This window comes from Ranitomeya imitator, chromosome 5 (assembly GCF_032444005.1).
Source record: "Ranitomeya imitator isolate aRanImi1 chromosome 5, aRanImi1.pri, whole genome shotgun sequence".
NCBI classification, from domain to species: Eukaryota; Metazoa; Chordata; class Amphibia; order Anura; family Dendrobatidae; genus Ranitomeya; species Ranitomeya imitator.
In genome coordinates, this window is record NC_091286.1 from 675,333,947 (window position 1) to 675,354,420 (window position 20,474).

General features: G+C 41.7%; 1 protein-coding gene across 1 annotated transcript in view; it reads right to left on the reverse strand.

Annotated features, from left to right (window-relative positions):
- Positions 1–19,797, reverse strand: part of RHAG (Rh associated glycoprotein) — an 87,202-nt gene extending 67,405 nt beyond the window's left edge. Inside the window, exon 1 of the mRNA XM_069728343.1 lies at positions 19,571–19,797. Within this exon, the coding sequence (XP_069584444.1) occupies positions 19,571–19,736 (166 nt within the window). The 5' untranslated portion in view covers positions 19,737–19,797. The remainder of the gene's footprint in view (positions 1–19,570) is intronic.
- Positions 19,798–20,474: the final 677 nt, after the last annotated feature.

A 20,474-nucleotide genomic window follows, 5' to 3' on the forward strand; every position in this document is an offset into this window, starting at 1 on the left:
ATTAAAAGTTATTTTTTATGAATCCTGTTTTTTCTGGTTCTTGAGCTTCAAAGGGTTCTAGAGTATATATATTTTTTGTTGGTTTTTTCTTTGTAGCAATCTTAGGAGTCAATGTTGACCCTTTAACAAGCCTTGTCACATGTCTTAGGATAATAGCCAAACCAGAATCTCAATTTGCAGACACTGTGCTTCAGGCTACTGCCCCTCGTCAGTGCAAAGTGGAGATAGGTGGCACTAGAGTTCTAGTTCTCTTCCTTTCTGAAGGGATAATTTGCATAATTAGCATATTTCCCAGAGGAGCATTGCGGCTTTAAGTCTCCTCACCTCAACATACTTATCATGTCACTCTACGCAAGGAGATACGATACTTCTTGGATCCCGGTCAGACACCTCTCAATCAGCCAAACCAGATCTCCACTTTGCACTTATGAGGGGCAGTACCCCGAAACAAAGTGTCTAAAAATTGAGATTCTGGTTTGGCTATTATCCTAAGTCATGTGACAAGGCTCATTAAAGGGTCAACATTGACTCCTAGGATTGCTACGTGCCAATAGGTGGCACTAGAGTTCTAGTTTTCTTCTTCTCTGAAGAGACAATTTGCATAATTAGCATATTTCCCAGAGGAGCATTGCAGCTTTAAGTCTCCTCACCTCGACATGCTTATCATGTCACTCTCCGCAAGGAGAAACGATACTTCTTGGATCCCACTTTAAAGTGTTCAAAGTTATTTTTTTTTCCCCACTGTTTTATGACCTTGTTCAGCATTGGTTGTTTACCCTGCAGAGTAATGCTTGCTCTGACCTTATGCTAATTAATTGCTGATTGTGGCATTTGGTGCCTGATGGTAGCAGTAATTTCATTTCATATATATTTTGTCTGGCTGGGATAGCACACGTGCGGGGTGACGCGTGCAAGAGTATAAAGTGCTTGGCAGTTAGACAATAGCAGTTGGACAGGGCAGGAGACAGGTAAGGTGCATAAGTTTTCCATACAAGTGTAATAGAGTGCAGGGTAGAGTATGTCACCACGGAACAGACAGACCAACTGTTGAGGGGGGTTTATAAACAGGGGCAATATTCTCCTCGCAGGGAGAAAACAGTAGAATATAAACTGATAAAATAACTGCAAAAATATGGGGAGCAGAATAAGTTCCCAGACAGTCAAACAGTATAACAGTAATAAATGGAATTTCTGGGGAAACACTTATTAGTCTGATGAGGACTTGCTTTTAGAGTTGTCTTCTCCAACATAGTCATCGAGAAGCAGCGACATTTGTCATCCCTCTGTTATCCGTGGGCGGCGTAGTCTCTAGGAACCCGCAACCTGGGATTTAAGGGGTTATTGTGGTAAGCAGAGGAGATGCTAGGCAAATGGGGTCCGCTGTGTTCTAAGTCTTTTGCTTCAACAGTGCAGCCTATCCCGGGAGAACGATGCTCAGTCTATTTTTGGGTCTCCCAACAGGAATCAGGGGCTCTGCACTAATACCGTGAATACTAGGGGCGACTGTCTCTGCACGGGCCACTGTCTCTGCACAGGTCACTGTCTCTGCATGGGCATCAGGGCGCACCACTCCAGTCACAGCAGAGTCTGCTTTCCCGTACTCACAAGATGCAGTCTTTCTGGACAATCTCCCTGTATCAGTCCTCCGACCAGGAGCTCTCTCTCTCTTCCCAGGAGCGCAGCTGCGTGCTGTTCTGGCCACTGTATCTGCTGCTCTCTCGCAGCGTCTGCTGCTCTGTTTCACGCGCTGCTCTATGTCCAGTACACGCTCCTCTAACCCTGGAAAGTGCGCCCTTTCTCTCCCTCAGCTCGGCTTCCTTCCTGTCCTGGTCTCTAAGTCTGCCCCCAGGGAAACCTGCTGCACAGCTAAGTGGTTCCAGGCATGGAGCAGAGAAGGTAACCCCCCTTACACAAACATGCTTCTTGGGCAGTCATATTACATTATGCATTGATCATATCAATGCTTCTTATTTGTTTTAACTTCTGCTTTCTCACAAATCACCTGCCCTTTAACACATTCTGTGCACTCTCTCCATATCCATCCCTCCCTTCCCCCCTTCCCATGTATAACTTTGAGGCTCTACTGACATTTCTTACCCACTCTAAACCATCCAGTATCTCCATGCAGCACTCAAAACGTTCATACAAATCATTCCACCACCTGCTCTTTCTGTTTCTTCTCCTTTCACTAGTTACAGGTGACATCTTCCCCAACCCTGGGCCTCCCTCCACCAGCATACATTACTCTCCTCCAGCTGCATATTGAAACCCTGCTAATTTTATTAGCATTCAGTGCATGCCTTCTCCTATTGATTTCCTCTGTGCTCTCTGGAATGCACTGTCTGTGTGTAACAAACTAACTTACATTCAAGATTTTTTCCTCTCTAATTCCCTTAATCTTTTGGCTATTATAGAAACCTGGATCCAGCATTCTGACACCACCGCCGCTGCCGCTCTCTCATTTAATGGGCTGAAATTTTCACATACGGCCAGACCTGAGAACAGACAGGGTGGAGGTGTTGGTTTGCTCCTTTCATCACAATGTGCTTTCCAGGTCATCCCCCGATTTCCTCACTTACATTTCCTTCCTTTGAAGTCCACGCCGTCAGACTCTTTAAGCTCTTCTCCTTGTGAGTGGCGGTTGTTTATCGCCCTCCAGACTCCTCCTGCCAGTTTCTAGACCACTTTGCCACCTGGCTTACTCACTTTCTATGACTCACTTTTTCTGTGACATCCCCACCCTCATCATGGGAGACTTTAACATCCCCATCAATGATGCCCTCTCCCAATCTGCCTCTAATTTTCTTTCTGTAACTTCTTTATTCGGCCTCTCACAGTTTGCTAATTCTCCTACTCATGAGGAAGGGAATACTCTGGACCTGGTTTTCTCCCGTCCCGGCTCACTGCAAGACTTTACTAACTCCCCTCTCCCAATTTCGGACCACAACCTTCTTTCCTTCTCTGTCAAGAATTGTCTCTTCACCCGGGACTCCACCACTTACCACACTTATCGGACTACACGTACCATTAATACCCAGCAGCTTATGGACAATCTCCATACATCTTTAGCCCCCATCTCCTCCCTCTCCTGTCCAGACTTAGCACTGTCACACCTCAGTCATACATTGAAGAATGCAGCACCTTCTACACGTAGAAAGACCCGACACAGACAACGGCAGTCCTGGCACACAATGCAAACACACTTTCTTCAGCGCTGCTCAAGGTGTGCAGAGCGGCAGTGGAGAAAATTTCTCTTAGCAGAAGACTTCATCCACTATAAATTCATGCTCAAAATCTATAACTCTGCCATTCATCTGGCCAAACAATCCTACTTCACCACCCTCATCACCTCACTATTCAACAACCCAAAATGACATTTTGAAACCTTAAACTCCCTCCTGAAAGCTAAAGTACAGGCCCCCATCGCTTCTGCTCGGCCTACAACCTGCAACAGTGAGCCCATTCTTTCACCTCTCCTGCAGTCTCTCTCCAGTGGTCACCACACACCTGACTAAAATATTTAACTTCTCTCTTTCTTCAGCTATCTTTCCCTCCTCATTTAAACATGCAATCATAACCACTTTACATAAAAAGCCATCCCTGGACCAGAACTGCACTGCTAACTACAGACCTGTCTCTAACCTTTCCTTCATCTGTAAATTCCTGCAATGATTGGTCCACTCCCGTCTAATCCGCTATCTCTCAGATAACTCTCTTCTTGACCCCTTACAATCTGGTTTCCGCTCTTTACACTCCACTGAAACTGCCCTCACTAAAGTCTCTAATGATCTAATAACAGCTAAATCCAAAGGTCATTGATCCCTGCTGATTCTCCTGGATCTCTCTGCCGCATTTGACACAGTGGATCACCAGCTCCTCCCCACCATGCTCCGCTCCATAGTCCTCAAGGACACAGCCCTCTCCTGGTTCTCCTCCTACCTCTCTGACAGCTCCTTTACTGTATCTTTTGCCGGCTCCTCTTCCTCTCCTCGTCCCCTTACTATCGGGGTTCCACAGGGCTCAGTCCTAGGCCCCCTCCTCTTCTCTCTATATATACTGCCCCTATTGGACAAACAGTCAGCAGATTTGGGTTCCAGTATCATCTCTATGCTGACAACAACCAATTATACACTTCTTCTCCTCACCCCTAACCTAATTCAAAATACCAAGGATTGTCTATCTGCTGTCTCAAACATCATGCCCTCCCTCTTTCTGAAACTAAATCTCTCCAAAACGGAACTTCTTGTGGTTCTCCCTTCTACTAACCTCACTCTACCCAACATCGAAATTACCCTGGACAGCATGCCCGCTGTCTTGGGGTCATATTCGACACTGAACTTTCCTTTACTCCCTATATCTGATCACTCACTCGCTCTTGTCACCTGCATCTTCAGAATCGGACCTTTTCTCACCTTTGAAACTGCTAAGACTCTTACTGTCGCTCTTAACCATATTTCTGTCCAGCCGCTTCACCGATGCCTCCATCTCTTGCCAGTCATTACACTGGCCACTAGGGTTGAGCGACTTTTGTTTTTTAGGGTCGGGTCGGGTTTCACGAAACCCGACTTTCTCAAAAGTCGGGTCGAGTGAAATCGGCCGATCCTATTAAAAAGTCGGGGTTAGCCGAAACACGAAACCCAATGCAGTGCAATGGGATACTAATGATTCCCAGGGTCTGAAGGAGAGGAAACTCTCCTTCAGGCTATGGGGTCCATATTTATGTATAAAATAAAGAATAAAAATAAAAAATAGGGATATACTCACCCTCGGACGCGCCCTGGTACTAACCGGCAGCCTTCCTTACTAAGAATGAGCACGTGAAGGACCTTCGATGACGTCGCAGCTTGTGATTGGTCGCGTGACTGCTCATGTGACCGCTCACGTGACCAATCACAAGCCGCGACGTCATCGAAGGTCCTTCACGCGCTCATTCTTAGGAATGGAAGCTGCCGGTTACAGCGGTTAGTACCAGGGCGCGTCCGAGGGTGAGTATATCCCTATTTTTTATTTTTATTCTTTATTTTACACATAAATATGGATTCCGATACCGCAAATATCGGCCGATATCCGATACTTGCGGTATTGGAATGAAACGCGACTTTTGCGCGAAGATCGCCGACCTCATGGCCCACCCCACACAGGGATCGGGTTGGGTTTCATGAAACCCAACTTTGCCAAAGGTCAGCGACTTCTGAAAATGGCTCAACCCTACTGGCCACCCATTTGCTACAGGGTCCAGTAAAAATTCATCTCTCACCCACAAAGCTCTCCACAGTTCTGCACCGCCTTTTATCTCCTCTCTCATCTCTGTCTATCGCCCTACATGAGCCCTCCTCTCTACAAATGACCTAAGACTAACATCCCCCGTAATCAGAACCTCGCACCTCCGTCTCCAAGACTTCTCTCATGCTGCACCAGCTCTCTGGAATGCACTTCCCCAGACAATCTGACTGATACCTAGCCCCGACCTATTCAAGCGCGCTTTAAAAACCCATCTCTTCAAACAAGCCTACCACATCAACTACTCAGTAAACTAACTTTGCCCTGTTCCCTCCATCCAAATATTCCTCTGAATCTGCACCCTACTACTCATCTGTCTCCACACCCTCCATACACACGATAATTGCACTTGATACTTGACTATTGCACTTAAACACACGGGCTGATGACCGGATCATGCAGCTTTATATGAAAATTCCTATTTATTATAATTGCCAGACCTGAAATAACGAGCACTTTTCACCTATTGTGTCCCCCCATTTCCTTGTAGATTGTAAGCTTGCGAGCAGGGACCTCACCCCTAATGTCACTGTTTAAATTGTCCTAAATTGTATTGAATTTATTGTCTGTACAGTGCTGCGGAATATGCTGGTGCTATATAAATAAAAATGATTATTATTATTAATAGTGAGTGCAGCTCTGGAGTATAATACAGGAGGTAACTTAGGATCAGTGCAGGTTCAGTAATGTAATGTATGTAGACAGTGACTGCACCAGCAGAATAGTGAGTGCAGCTCTGGCCAGGTGTTGCTCATTGTGCTAATTGTGGGCATGGCTGCTGGAAAGGTTGATGTTAGACTCCTGAGAATAATCACCTTTCCATCGGGGTCTTGCTCTCTTTATTTTCCATGGAGGGCGTGGGTCTGTTTAGTGATCAAAAAAGCCAAGTTCCAGGCTTCTGTTTCCTGATCCAGGTCAGTGAGACTCAGGGATAGCCAGCCTCACTGGATGGATTGAAAGTTGACGAGATTCCCGTGTTTAACCCTTTCTCTCTGTAGCCAATATTAATTTTTTGCATTTTCGTTTTATGTTTCCTTTTTTAAACTGCCATAACTTTTTTTTTTGTTTTGCACTGATACACACTGACACACTGACACACACTGATACACACCTTCATGGAGGGAAAAATGGTAACAAAATTCTCATTGGGGTCTGTTACAAACCCCCAAATATAACAGAAACCATGGAAAGTCTACTTCTAAAGCAGATAGATGAAGCTGCAACCCATAATGAGGTCCTGGTTATGGGGGACTTTAACTACCCGGATATTAACTGGGAAACAGAAACCTGTGAAACCCATAAAGGCAACAGGTTTCTGCTAATAATCAAGAAAAATTATCTTTCACAATTGGTGCAGAATCCAACCAGAGGAGCAGCACTTTTAGACCTAATACTATCTAATAGACCTGACAGAATAACAAATCTGCAGGTGGTCGGGCATCTAGGAAATAGCGACCACAATATTGTGCAGTTTCACCTGTCTTTCACTAGGGGGACTTGTCAGGGAGTCACAAAAACACTGAACTTTAGGAAGGCAAAGTTTGAACAGCTTAGAGATGCCCTTAATCTGGTAGACTGGGACAATATCCTCAGAAATGAGAATACAGATAATAAATGGGAAATGTTTAAGAACATCCTAAATAGGCAGTGTAAGCGGATTATACCTTGTGGGAATAAAAGGACTAGAAATAGGAAAAACCCAATGTGGCTAAACAAAGAAGTAAGACAGGCAATTAACAGTAAAAAGAAAGCATTTGCACTACTAAAGCAGGATGGCACCATTGAAGCTCTAAAAAACTATAGGGAGAAAAATACTTTATCTAAAAAACTAATTAAAGCTGCCAAAAAGGAAACAGAGAAGCACATTGCTAAGGAGAGTAAAACTAATCCCAAACTGTTCTTCAACTATATCAATAGTAAAAGAATAAAAACTGAAAATGTAGGCCCCTTAAAAAATAGTGAGGAAAGAATGGTTGTAGATGACGAGGAAAAAGCTAACATATTAAACACCTTCTTCTCCACGGTATTCACGGTGGAAAATGAAATGCTAGGTGAAATCCCAAGAAACAATGAAAACCCTATATTAAGAGTCACCAATCTAACCCAAGAAGAGGTGCGAAACCGGCTAAATAAGATTAAAATAGATAAATCTCCGGGTCCGGATGGCATACACCCACGAGTACTAAGAGAACTAAGTAATGTAATAGATAAACCATTATTTCTTATTTTTAGTGACTCTATAGCGACAGGGTCTGTTCCGCAGGACTGGCGCATAGCAAATGTGGTGCCAATATTCAAAAAGGGCTCTAAAAGTGAACCTGGAAATTATAGGCCAGTAAGTCTAACCTCTATTGTTGGTAAAATATTTGAAGGGTTTCTGAGGGATGTTATTCTGGATTATCTCAATGAGAATAACTGTTTAACTCCATATCAGCATGGGTTTATGAGAAATCGCTCCTGTCAAATCAATCTAATCAGTTTTTATGAAGAGGTAAGCTATAGACTGGACCACGGTGAGTCATTGGACGTGGTATATCTCGATTTTTCCAAAGCGTTTGATACCGTGCCGCACAAGAGGTTGGTACACAAAATGAGAATGCTTGGTCTGGGGGAAAATGTGTGTAAATGGGTTAGTAACTGGCTTAGTGATAGAAAGCAGAGGGTGGTTATAAATGGTATAGTCTCTAACTGGGTCGCTGTGACCAGTGGGGTACCGCAGGGGTCAGTATTGGGACCTGTTCTCTTCAACATATTCATTAATGATCTGGTAGAAGGTTTACACAGTAAAATATCGATATTTGCAGATGATACAAAACTATGTAAAGCAGTTAATACAAGAGAAGATAGTATTCTGCTACAGATGGATCTGGATAAGTTGGAAACTTGGGCTGAAAGGTGGCAGATGAGGTTTAACAATGATAAATGTAAGGTTATACACATGGGAAGAGGGAATCAATATCACCATTACACACTGAACGGGAAACCACTGGGTAAATCTGACAGGGAGAAGGACTTGGGGATCCTAGTTAATGATAAACTTACCTGGAGCAGCCAGTGCCAGGCAGCAGCTGCCAAGGCAAACAGGATCATGGGGTGCATTAAAAGAGGTCTGGATACACATGATGAGAGCATTATACTGCCTCTGTACAAATCCCTAGTTAGACCGCACATGGAGTACTGTGTCCAGTTTTGGGCACCGGTGCTCAGGAAGGATATAATGGAACTAGAGAGAGTACAAAGGAGGGCAACAAAATTAATAAAGGGGATGGGAGAACTACAATACCCAGATAGATTAGCGAAATTAGGATTATTTAGTCTAGAAAAAAGACGACTGAGGGGCGATCTAATAACCATGTATAAGTATATAAGGGGACAATACAAATATCTCGCTGAGGATCTGTTTATACCAAGGAAGGTGACGGGCACAAGGGGGCATTCTTTGCGTCTGGAGGAGAGAAGGTTTTTCCACCAACATAGAAGAGGATTCTTTACTGTTAGGGCAGTGAGAATCTGGAATTGCTTGCCTGAGGAGGTGGTGATGGCGAACTCAGTCGAGGGGTTCAAGAGAGGCCTGGATGTCTTCCTGGAGCAGAACAATATTGTATCATACAATTATTAGGTTCTGTAGAAGGACGTAGATCTGGGTATTTATTATGATGGAATATAGGCTGAACTGGATGGACAAATGTCTTTTTTCGGCCTTACTAACTATGTTACTATGTTACTATGTTACCTTTAATGCTGTAGTTAAAATAACCTCGAATCATAAATCTCCAGATCAGTTTGATTGCAGGAATACCGAATGTGTAGTTTTTTGCTGCATTATTGGCTTAACGTGACATATAGCAGATGGTTATAACCAACTCAGTTTACAGGGATATAGTGTATTGGAATAAAGATTAACTTTTAATGAAGGTCTTTAAAAATTACAATGACTAACTTAAGGTGCAAGTGCAAGGACAAACAAACAAATAGTGGTACACACAAATATATACGTATTGGTCCCTTTAAGGAGACTCGGAGGACTCAGTCCTCTCTTTTGAAAGCGATATAACACTGCTGGTATCCAAGGACAGAAATATCTTAAATGATGATGTACCAGTGCGCACTAATTGAATTTAGACAAAAGTGAGTGATTATTTTAGCACAATCATGTGTCAGATCCGCCTCAGTACATATATAAGAGCTCTAGTATTGCACATCCGGTTAACTATCACAGAATGCAACTCTAATTCCAATTCAAACCTTTTTCAGCAGCTCAGTACTTTTGTACACGTTAGCATATTGGCTTACCACGGAATCAAATCTGCATGCCACTATGCAGACCCTTACTCAATGCTGCAGCATATGTACAGGTGCTTCTCACAAAATTAGAATATCATCAAAAAAAGTGAATTTATTTCAGTCCTTCAATACAAAAAGTGAAACTCCTATATTATATAGAGTCATTACACACACAGTGATCTATTTCAAGTGTTTATTTCTGTTAATGTTGATGATTATGGCTTACAGCCAATGAAAACTCAAGAAGTCATTATCTCAGTAAATTAGAATAATTAACAAAATACACCTGCAAAGGCTTCCTAAGCGTTTAGAAAGGTCCCTTAGACTGTTTCAGTAGCTCCACAATCATGGGGAAGACTGCTGACTTGACAGATATCCAGAAGATAGTCGTTGACACACTCCACAAAGAGGGTAAGGCACAAAAGGTTATTGATAAAGAAGTCGGCTGTTCACAGAGTGCTGGATCCAAGCATATTAATGGAAAGTTGAGTGGAAAGAAAAAGTGTGGTAGAAAAAGGTGCACAAGCAACCGGGATAACTGCAGCCTTGAAAGGATAGTTAAGAAAAAGCCATTCAAAAATTTGGGGAGATTCACAAGGAGTGGACTGCTGCTGGAGTCATTGCTCCAAGAGCCACCACACACAGACGTATCCAGGACTTGAGCTACAAGTGTCACATTCCTTGTGCCAAGCCACTCATGACCAATAGACAACGCCAGAAGCGTCTTACCTGTGCCACGGAGAAAAAGAACTGGACTGTTGATCAGTGGTCCAAGGTGTTGTTTTCAGGTGAAAGTAAATTTTGCATTGCATTTGGAAATCAAGGTCCCTGAGTCTGGAGGAAGAGTGGACAGGCCACAATCCAAGCTGCTGGAGGTCTAGTGAGAAGTCTCCACAATCAGTGATGGTTTGGGGAGCCATGTAATCAGCTGGTGTAGATCCACTGTGTTTTATCAAGACCAAAGTCAGCACAGCCATCTACCGGGACATTTTAGAGCACTTCATGCTTCCCTCTGCCGACAAGCTTTTTGCAGACGGAAATTTCATTTTCCAGCAAGACTTGGCCCCTGTACACACTGCCAAAAGTATCAATACCTGGTTTACAAACAACAGTATCACTGTGCTTGCTTGGCCGCAAACTCGCCTGACCTTAACCCCATAGAGAATCCATTGTAAAGAGGAAGATGAGAGACAGCAGACCCAACAATGCAGACGACAATGCAGATGAAGGCTGCTATCAAAGCAACCTGGGCTTCCATAACCCCTCATCAGTGCCACAGGCTGATCGCCTCCATGTCACACCACAGTAACTGATGCCAAAGGAGCCCCGACCAAGTTTTGAGGGCATTCACTGAACATACATTTCAGTAGGACAACATTTCAGATTTTAAAATCATTTTTCAAGCTGGTGTTATAAAGTATTCTAATTTACTGAGATAATGACTTTTGGGTTTTCATTGGCTGTAAGCCATAATCATCAACATTAACAGAAATAAACACTTGAAATAGATCACTCTGTGTGTAATGACTCTATATAATATATGAGATTCACTTTTTGTTTTCAAGAACTAAAATAAATTTGTCGATATTCTAATTTTGTGAGAAGCGCCTGTACCTTATAGATCACAATACAACATATTTTCACACGAGCCATAGCATGAGAAAGGCAGGTATAGGGAGAGATATCATCAGATTTAAAGGGCAGTATTATTCATTCACTCATCTCACCCATATTCATTCCTTAGTCAGCTTTCTTCCTTGGTCTTCCTCCAACCATCACATTGAAAAATCAGTGCGACATTAAGGCAATTAAAATAAAGGAAAGGTTTCATCCGATTCAGAGGGCGGTATATGAAACCAATTGCTAAGTTCCACTCTCAGTATTCGGTAGTGGAAGCTTTTCCCTTATAATTCCTTTCTCCAGACGTGTTTCGTTATAGCTCATCAGGGGAGTGCTTAAAGGCAGATGCGACCATGTCGCCAAGAGGGTTGCCGTCATATGGTTGGTTACTTGAAGTCCTTTTTATATTATCACAGCTGTATCTGCTGCAGATTTAGCAGTTCTCCGAACGCTGAGCTCCGTATAACTCCGCCCACATCACTGATTGGCAGCTCTCCGCCCATGTATAGTGTACACAGAAAGCTGCCAATCAGTGATGGGGATGGGGTTTTATAAAGCTATGAATGTTTAGGACTATCTGGCAGCAGGTCTACTGGTCCTCTATTGTTCATTTCCACTGATTTTATTAAAACTACAGCAAGCAGCCCAGTAAGTGACATAGAGCTGCGTCTTTGTCTCTATATTAGGCTGCACATATGTATAAGAAGCACGTTAAATAAATGGGAAAAGGCATAAAAGAACACAGGAAAATGCAGATAACATTTTTTTTTTACAATTCAGCATTTATCTTTATAAGTGTGAAAAGTTGACCAGCGATTTCTCATTTTTCCAAAAATTCACAAAACCAATGTTTTAGAGTCCACATCACATTTGAAGTGACTTTGACAGGCCTATATGAGAGAAAATACCAAAAAATCACATCATTCTTAGAACTGCACCCATCAAAGTGCTCAATACCAAATTCAAGAAGTTTATTAACCTTTCAGGTGCTTCACAGTTACTGAAGCAATGTGGAAGGAAAAAAAATAAACATTTAACTTTTTTACCAAAAATGTATTTTGGACTAAATTTGTTTTGTTTTTACAAGGGTAACAGGAGAAAATTGACCACAAAAATTTGTTGTGCAATTTCTCCTGAGTATGGCAATACCCTGCATATGGGGGAAAACTACTGTTTTGTCACACAACATGGCTCGGAAGGGAAGGAGCACCATTTGACTTTTTGAATGCAAAATTGGTTGGAATCAAGAGTGGACGTCATGTTGCGTTTGGAGACCCCTGACCTGCCTAAATAGTGGAAATCAGCTGACATGTCGCGGCTTTGATTTGGGCTCATCGCCAGAGCCCACATCAAAGCAGGGGATCTGACCTCGGACGTACTATCCCATCCGAGGTCAGAAAAGGGTTAAGGCACAACTATAGCATGATAAATGCCATTTAAAATGTCACTGTAGAAAAAAATTACAGTATTACAATGCCAGCAAAATGTGCCCACTTCAAATTGACGTATTTTGATACTGCAGTCAAAAAGATGCAGTCAAAAATATAGCAATTCAATTTATTTAGCAAACAATTTTTTGGGGGGGTTATGAGGCACAACTCTAGCATCATAAATGCCACATAAAATTTCACTGCTGAAAAAATTGCAGTATTGAAGTGCCCAGAAAATTTGCCCACTTCGGATGGATGTATAAGACTGCAGTTTTAATATAGCAATGCTAGCTGCAACCAAACAGTTTTTGGGGTGTTTTGAGGCACAACTGGAGCACAATAAATGATGAATAAAATTTCACTGCTGAATAAAATTGCAGTATTACTATTGCAGGAAATTTTGGACAACTCAGATGGATTGGTTACACTGCAGGAACAATATAGTGATGCTATTGAGATCCAATACTTTTGATGCACAACTAATGCATCAAAAGCTAAGCTAAAAATGCAAGGACTGGGGGAGACTACATGTAGATGGGTAAGGAATTTGCTAAATGACAGGAAACAAAAAGTCATCATAAATGATACGTTCTCTAAATGGTTTATAGTCAGTAGTGGGGACCGCAGGCATCTGTACTGGGAGCAGTAGGGACCACATAGATATGTACTGGGAGCAGTGGGGACTGCAGAGATCTGTGCTCGGACCAATTCTTTTTAACCTCTTTATTAATGACCTTGTGGTTGGGAATGAGAGCAAAATGTCAATCTTTGCTGATGACTCCAAACTATGTAGGATATTAAAATCTGACCTTGACATTACAATATTTCAAAATGATCTGGATAAGATGACAGGCAGTAATCCTATTGCTGCATATACATTAAATGGGAGACTACTCGGCACTAGTGTTGAGCATTCCGATACCGCAAGTATCGGGTATCGGCCGATACTTGCGGTATCGGAATTCCGATACCGAGATCCGATACTTTTGTGGTATCGGGTATCGGTATCGGATCCATATTAATGTGTAAAATAAAGAATTAAAATAAAAAATATCGATATATTCACCTCTCCGGCGGCCCCTGGACATCACGCTGGTAACCAGCAGGCTTCTTTGTTTAAAATGAGCGCCTTTAGGACCTGAGAATGACGTCGCGGCTTCTGATTGGTCGCGTGCCGCCCATGTGACCGCCACGCAACCAATCAGAAGCCGCGACGTCATTCTCATTCACTAAACTCCTAATTCTAGGAATTGAGGACCTGCGAATGACGTCGCGGCTTCTGATTGGTCGCGTGGCGGTCACATGAGCGGCACGCGACCAATCAGAAGCCGTGACGTCATTCGCAGGTCCTAAAGGTGCTCATTTTAAACAAAGAAGCCGGCCAGTTACCAGCTTGATGTCCAGGGGCCGCCGGAGAGGTGAGCATATCAATATTTTTTATTTTAATTCTTTATTTTACACCTCACTATGGATCCCAGGGCCTGAAGGAGAGTTTCCTCTCCTTCAGACCCTGGGAACCATCAGGATACATTCCGATACTTGATGTCCCATTGACTTGTATTGGTATCGGATATCGGTATCGGCGATATCCGATATTTTTCGGGTATCGGCCGATACTATCCGATACCGATACTTTCAAGTATCGGACGGTATCGCTCAACACTACTCGGCACTACAGAACCGGAGAAGGACTGGGGATTCTCGTTATAAGTAAGTTGAGCAGCAGCACTCAATATCAAGCAGCAGCCGCAAAAGCAAAAAAGATTTTAGGGTGTGTAAAAAAAAGAGAGAAACTCCTACAATTACAAAATTTGTTACCCCTTTATAAATCACTGGTGAGGCCACATCTAAAATATGGGATCAAGTTTTGGGCTTCACATTAAAAAAAGGACACTCAGAAATGAGAGTGAGTTCAAAGGCAGCAACTAGATTATTACAAGGGATGGAGGCCGCTCATATGAGGAGAGGTTGGAAAAGTCCAGCTTGTTCAGCTTAGAAAAAAGACATCTCAGAGGAGATCTCATTTACACATATAAATATACAGTATGTGTGGCAGTACAGAGGATGGCACAGGACTTATTCCTTCCAAAGACCGTACTGAGGATGAGGGGGCACTCATTACCGGTGGAAGAAAGGTGATTCAGATAGCTAAATAGGAAAGGGTTCTTTACCGTTAGATCATTCAGACTGTGGAATGCCGACCACAGGAGGTAGTAATGGCTGACACTAGGGTTGATCGAAACGGGTCGGCCACTTTCAGAAGTCGCCGACTTTTGGCAAAGTCGGGTTTCATGAAACCCGACCCGACCCCTGTGTGGGGTCGGCCATGAAGTCGGCGATCTTCTGAATGTGGTATCGGAATTCCGATCCCGATTTCCGATATGTTTGCAATATCGGAAATCGGTATCGGAATCCATATTTAATGTAAAATAAAGAATTAAAATAAAAAATATCGCTATACTTACCCTCTGACGCGCCCTGGTACTAACCGGGAACCTTCCTTCCTTCGAATCAGCGCTTCCAGGACCTTGCGGTGACGTCGCGGCTTGTGATTGGTCACGCAGCCGCCCATGTGACCGCTCGCGTGACCAATCACAAGCCGCGACGTCACCGTGACGTCACGCAAGGTCCTGCAAGCGCTGATTCGAAGGAAGGAAGGTTCCCGGTTAGTACCAGGGCGCGTCAGAGGGTAAGTATAGCGATATTTTTTATTTTAATTCTTTATTTTACACTTAAATATGGATCCCAGGGCCTGAAGGAGAGTTTCCGCTCCTTTAGACCCTGGGAACCATTGGAAACCGAATGCACTGCATTGGGTTTCGAGTTTCGGCCAACCCCGACCCCGACTTTTTTAAAGGATCGGCCGATTTCACTCGACCGACTTTTGAAAAAGTCGGGTTTCGTGAAACCCGACCCGATCCTATAAAAGTAAAGGTCGCTCAACCCTAGCTGACACTATAACAGTTTTTAGAAAAGGGATGGATGATTTCCTTAGTACAGATAACATTGTGGGTTATAGTTAATGTAATGACAAAATGTATAATTGGTGGAGAAAGGTTAAATTTAATGGGCCAAAGTCTTTTTTCAACCTGTGAAACTATGTAACTGTGCATAGAGTAAGTGAGATTTAGGGTGTAGCTCTGGACAGTGAGACAGCTCAGCCAAATCGGGACAGTCCCGATGAATCTGGAATGGTTGGCAGCTAGGCTTTAACTTTATAGGATGTTCAAGGCGTCCACTCCGGCGTATTTTCAATCGCAGCCATCTCATTGCAGGAGCTAATATCTATAACTTGTCTGTATACATCTGATTCTTGTAATCTATGAAACTCACATAACAATGTCATAATTCTTGGGCCTCTTGATTAATGTTTTTAAGAAAGACCTCAGTACAAAAGAAGTCATTGTGTCCCTGAAAGAGTTTCCTTCTCCTGGTGCCAGAAAGGGAAGGAAATTCATTTGTAAGAGAAGCAGCTTAATTTACCCCATTCATTCCATAAATTAATGATAAGAACCCAACAGCCTTACGACTTTATTGTTTTAGCAATCAAGGAATTCGGTGGATGGAAAATAACATCTCAAATCATTAACTTTGTGCTGTGTCCAATGCAATAAATTGCAATAAAATCTTCTGAGGAATATACTGTACATCTTAAAGAATAGGAAAAATAGGGGATCTTTTTGTTTTTACTCCCCCCACCCAACAATTATTTGAAGATACAAATATTAAGGTGCATGGTATAATCAAGCCAAGAGCCATTGTAAGGCTCACCGAGGGGCACATCCATCTCCCGGGCCATAGGTAATGACTATATGTCTACACTAACATATTAGTAAGAGAGATAAAGATTTTGTAGATTTCCCATTGGGAAACATTAGTATTTCCTGCTCTTACCCTGTATCAAAACACCCCAGTCCAGCGCCCCTCTATCACCCAGCATTTGAGTCAACAGTTGGGATTCCGATGTTCCCAACAAAAGGTATGCTCAATCTCTTAAAGAGGTTGTTTGAAGAATTTTCTTCAGTGGCACAAAGGCTTAATGCTTGCCAGAAAGGAATACTACATGATTGACAGTTCAGGCCAGCGGCACGATGGAGCCACTAAGCTGAACTGCGTGTGCTCTTCTCAACATCGGAGAAGCACCGGAAGATGGTCAGATCTAGAGCAATGAGGTCAAGTACCAAAGCAAATCTTTTAATTGTGAGCTCCATGCCTTGAAAACTGGCCACCAGTGGTTTATTGAAGAGGTGGTCGGTATCACAGGCAACAATGTGCACACTATAAATTAAAAATCCTTCTGTTCTTGAAATCGAAGGATTTTTAATAAGAGGTAAAAAAAAAGGTACTTATTTGTACAAGCACTTTGCAATTTTATTCATATATTGTTTTGAGAAAACTCTATACAGGGAACTGGTCATGTGAAAAAATATTATTAACCTACAGACATGAGGTTAATCCGCAGGTTATTAGCATTCTGAACCTACCCGGCACCCGTACTTAGAGCCCCACTGCCGGGACGAAATTAACTTTATAACTGCCAGTAGCATTTCGGTTTGAATCATGGGGGTGACACCAGCGCGGGATTAGTCAGCATTTGTATAGAGAGTGATGGCATTAATAGCTGGGTCTAATGCCGAACATACAAACACATACATATATACTGTATATACAGTACAGACCAAAAGTTTGGACACTCCTTCTCATTTAAAGATTTTTCTGTATTTTCATGACTATGAAAATTGTACATTCACACTGAAGGCATCAAAATTATGAATTAACACATGTGGAATTATATACTTAACAAAAAAGTGTGAATCAGCTGAAATTATGTCTTATATTCTAGGTTCTTCAAAGTAGCCACCTTTTGCTTTGATGACTGTTTTGCACACTCTTGGCAGTCTCTTGATGAGCTTCAAGAGGTAGTCACTGGAAATGGTCTTTCAACAATCTTGAAGGAGTTCCCAGAGATGCTTAGAACTTGTTGGCCCTTTTGCCTTCACTCTGCGGTCCAGCTCACCCTAAACCATCTCGATTGGGTTCAGGTCTGGTGCCTGTGGAGGCCAAGTCATCTGGCGTAGCACCCCATCACTCTCCCTCTTGGTCAAATAGCCCTTAAACAACCTGGAGGTGTGTTTGAGGTCAATGTCCTGTTGAAATATAAATGATGGTCCAACTAAACGCAAACCAGATGGAAAAGCATGCCGCTGCAAGATGCTGTGGTAGCCATGCTGGTTCAGTATGCCTTCAATTTTGAATAAATCCCCATCGCACAAAGACACGGTGGTTGGAACTAAAGATCTCAAATTTGGACTCATCAGACCAAAGCACAGATTTCCACTGGTCTAGTGTCCATTCCTTGTGTTCTTTAGCCCAAACAAGTCTCTTCAGCTTGTTGCCTATCCTTAGCAGTGGTTTCCTAGCATCTATTTTACCATAAAGGCCTGTTGCACAAATTCTCCTCTTAACAGTTGTTGTAGAGATGTGTCTGCTGCTAGAACTCTGTGTGGCACTGACCTGGTCTCTAATCTGAGCTGCTGTTAACCTGCGATTTCTGAGGCTGGTGACTTGGATAAACTTATCCTCAGAAGCAGAGGTGACTCTTGGTCTTCCTTTCCTGGGGCGGTCCTCATGTGAGCCAGTTTCTTTGTAGCGCTTGATGGTTTTTGCAACTGCACTTTCAAAGTTTTCCCAATTTTTCTGACTGACTGACCTTCATTTCTTAAAGTGATGATGGCCACTTGTTTTTCTTTACTTAGCTGCTTTTTTCTTGCCATAATACAAATTCTAGCAGTCTATTCTGTTTGACTATCGGCTGTGTATCCACCAGACTACTGCTCAAAACAACTGATGGTCCCAACCCCATTTATAAGGCAAGAAATCCCACTTATTAAACCTGACAGGGCACACCTGCGAAGTGAAAACTAATTCCAGTGACTACCTCTTGAAGCTCCTCAAGAGAATGTCAAGAGTGTGCAAAGCAGTCATCTAGCAATAGGTGGCTACTTTGAAGAACCTAGAATATAAGACATAATTTCAGTTGTTTCACACTTTTTTGTTAAGTATATAATTCCACATGTGTTAATTCATAGTTTTGATGCTTTCATAGTCATGAAAATACAGAAAAATCTTTAAATGAGAAGGTGTGTCCAAACGTTTGGTCTGGTCTGTACTGTATATATATATATATATATGGTGAGGCGGTAGCTCCGGTGTTGGTGAGGCGGTAGGTCCGGTGTTGGTGAGGCGGTAGCTTCGATAGATATATATATATACATATATATATATATATATATATATATATATACATAACATTTCATTTTTTGCTTTTTTATTTTGTTTTACCGTAAATTGTAAAAATTTGCTCATTATCTTACTACTAACCAAAGTCAGCAGCTTTTCTCGTCATGTAAATTTCAGATTTTGGAAAGTTATCATATAAGAGGAAATCCTGCTTCATGGATGTAATTAGACACAGTCAGACTATTCTATTCTGCAATACTTCCCGTGATACGATGTATTTTTTTTTCTTTTTGGCAGTCAAACATGATATATTAATTTTACCATCAGTAATAAAATAACAGAAGAAATTAAAATGAATGAATAAATAATGTAATCATAAATACAATATGTAATAAATTAATACAATATTTAATTAATGCAAACAATTATATAAATAATTAATTGTAATTAAACTGAAAAAAAACTTTTTTTCTGCTATATACAATATCAATATGTCTAAAAATATTTATTGTTTAGTTATTAAATATACTACCTGCGTTATTTTATTAATTTTGTTCATATGTCACATATTTAATTTTATAAAGGTTAATATCTACAAATAATCAACAATAATAGAAAATGATGAATTAACTACGAGCTAAAATATTTTAGAACAAAAATCCAAACTTTTTCACACATTTGTCAATAATCAAACAATATATTAAAGTGATACTTACATGGATATAAGTCAATGAATTCATCTTCCCTGTGCGTGGCGTTGTGAGAAGGTGAATGGCTTTGGGTGTCATATTGAACAAATATTCCAAATAATACAATGAGCAGGATCTGGAGTCCGATGGCCAAGATGGAAAATTTAAACCTCATATTAGTGTCATATGCCATGATGACGGTGACGTAACTTTGTGCTTGTCAAGTCCTGCAAGAAACTGATAAAGGGAGAGTGTGCAGCCTCTATTTAATGGGTTTCACTAGATATGGATGACACTGCAGAAAGAAAAGGGGTCTGGTCAGAGAGACACTCCCTCCGGTTTAGGACTTTCTGCTTATTCTCTTATTGTAAGTTAAGAAATGAAGAATAATGCAAAGAAAAGTAAGAAGAAAAGGAACAACATTTTCAACATAGAAAAAACGTCTTTAGTAGATATACTTCAAAAATGGCAACTCTCCAATCTCTAAGAAAAGAGTAAACATGCATTTATTAATTCATGACTTACAGGTGGAAAAAAGTTGCAGGAGATACTGAAAAATTTCTACACTAAGTCATGTATTAGGAAAGGCATCATCACCTTGATTTACTGACATATATCTGTAGTAATGATGGACTTTCTTACCCTGTTCCTTCCCCCGATGAGCGTCTTGTATCATGTGTTGTGGTAATGTACAGCATATAAGGCATGCCCAATGTGAGTAGTACGGGGTAAGCACTTGATTAGAATAGGGATAGCGTAAGTTAGTTTATATAGTAAGTGGTTTAGCAGTAGTATAGGGCATAAGATAAGGATGATGGCTTTAGTCTATCGGATAGAACAGATAAGGCAGCACTCTGTAGCGCCATAGTATCCAAACATAAAATATGAAAATAGAATTGCATTACTGCACTAGAAATATGAAAAATTGGGA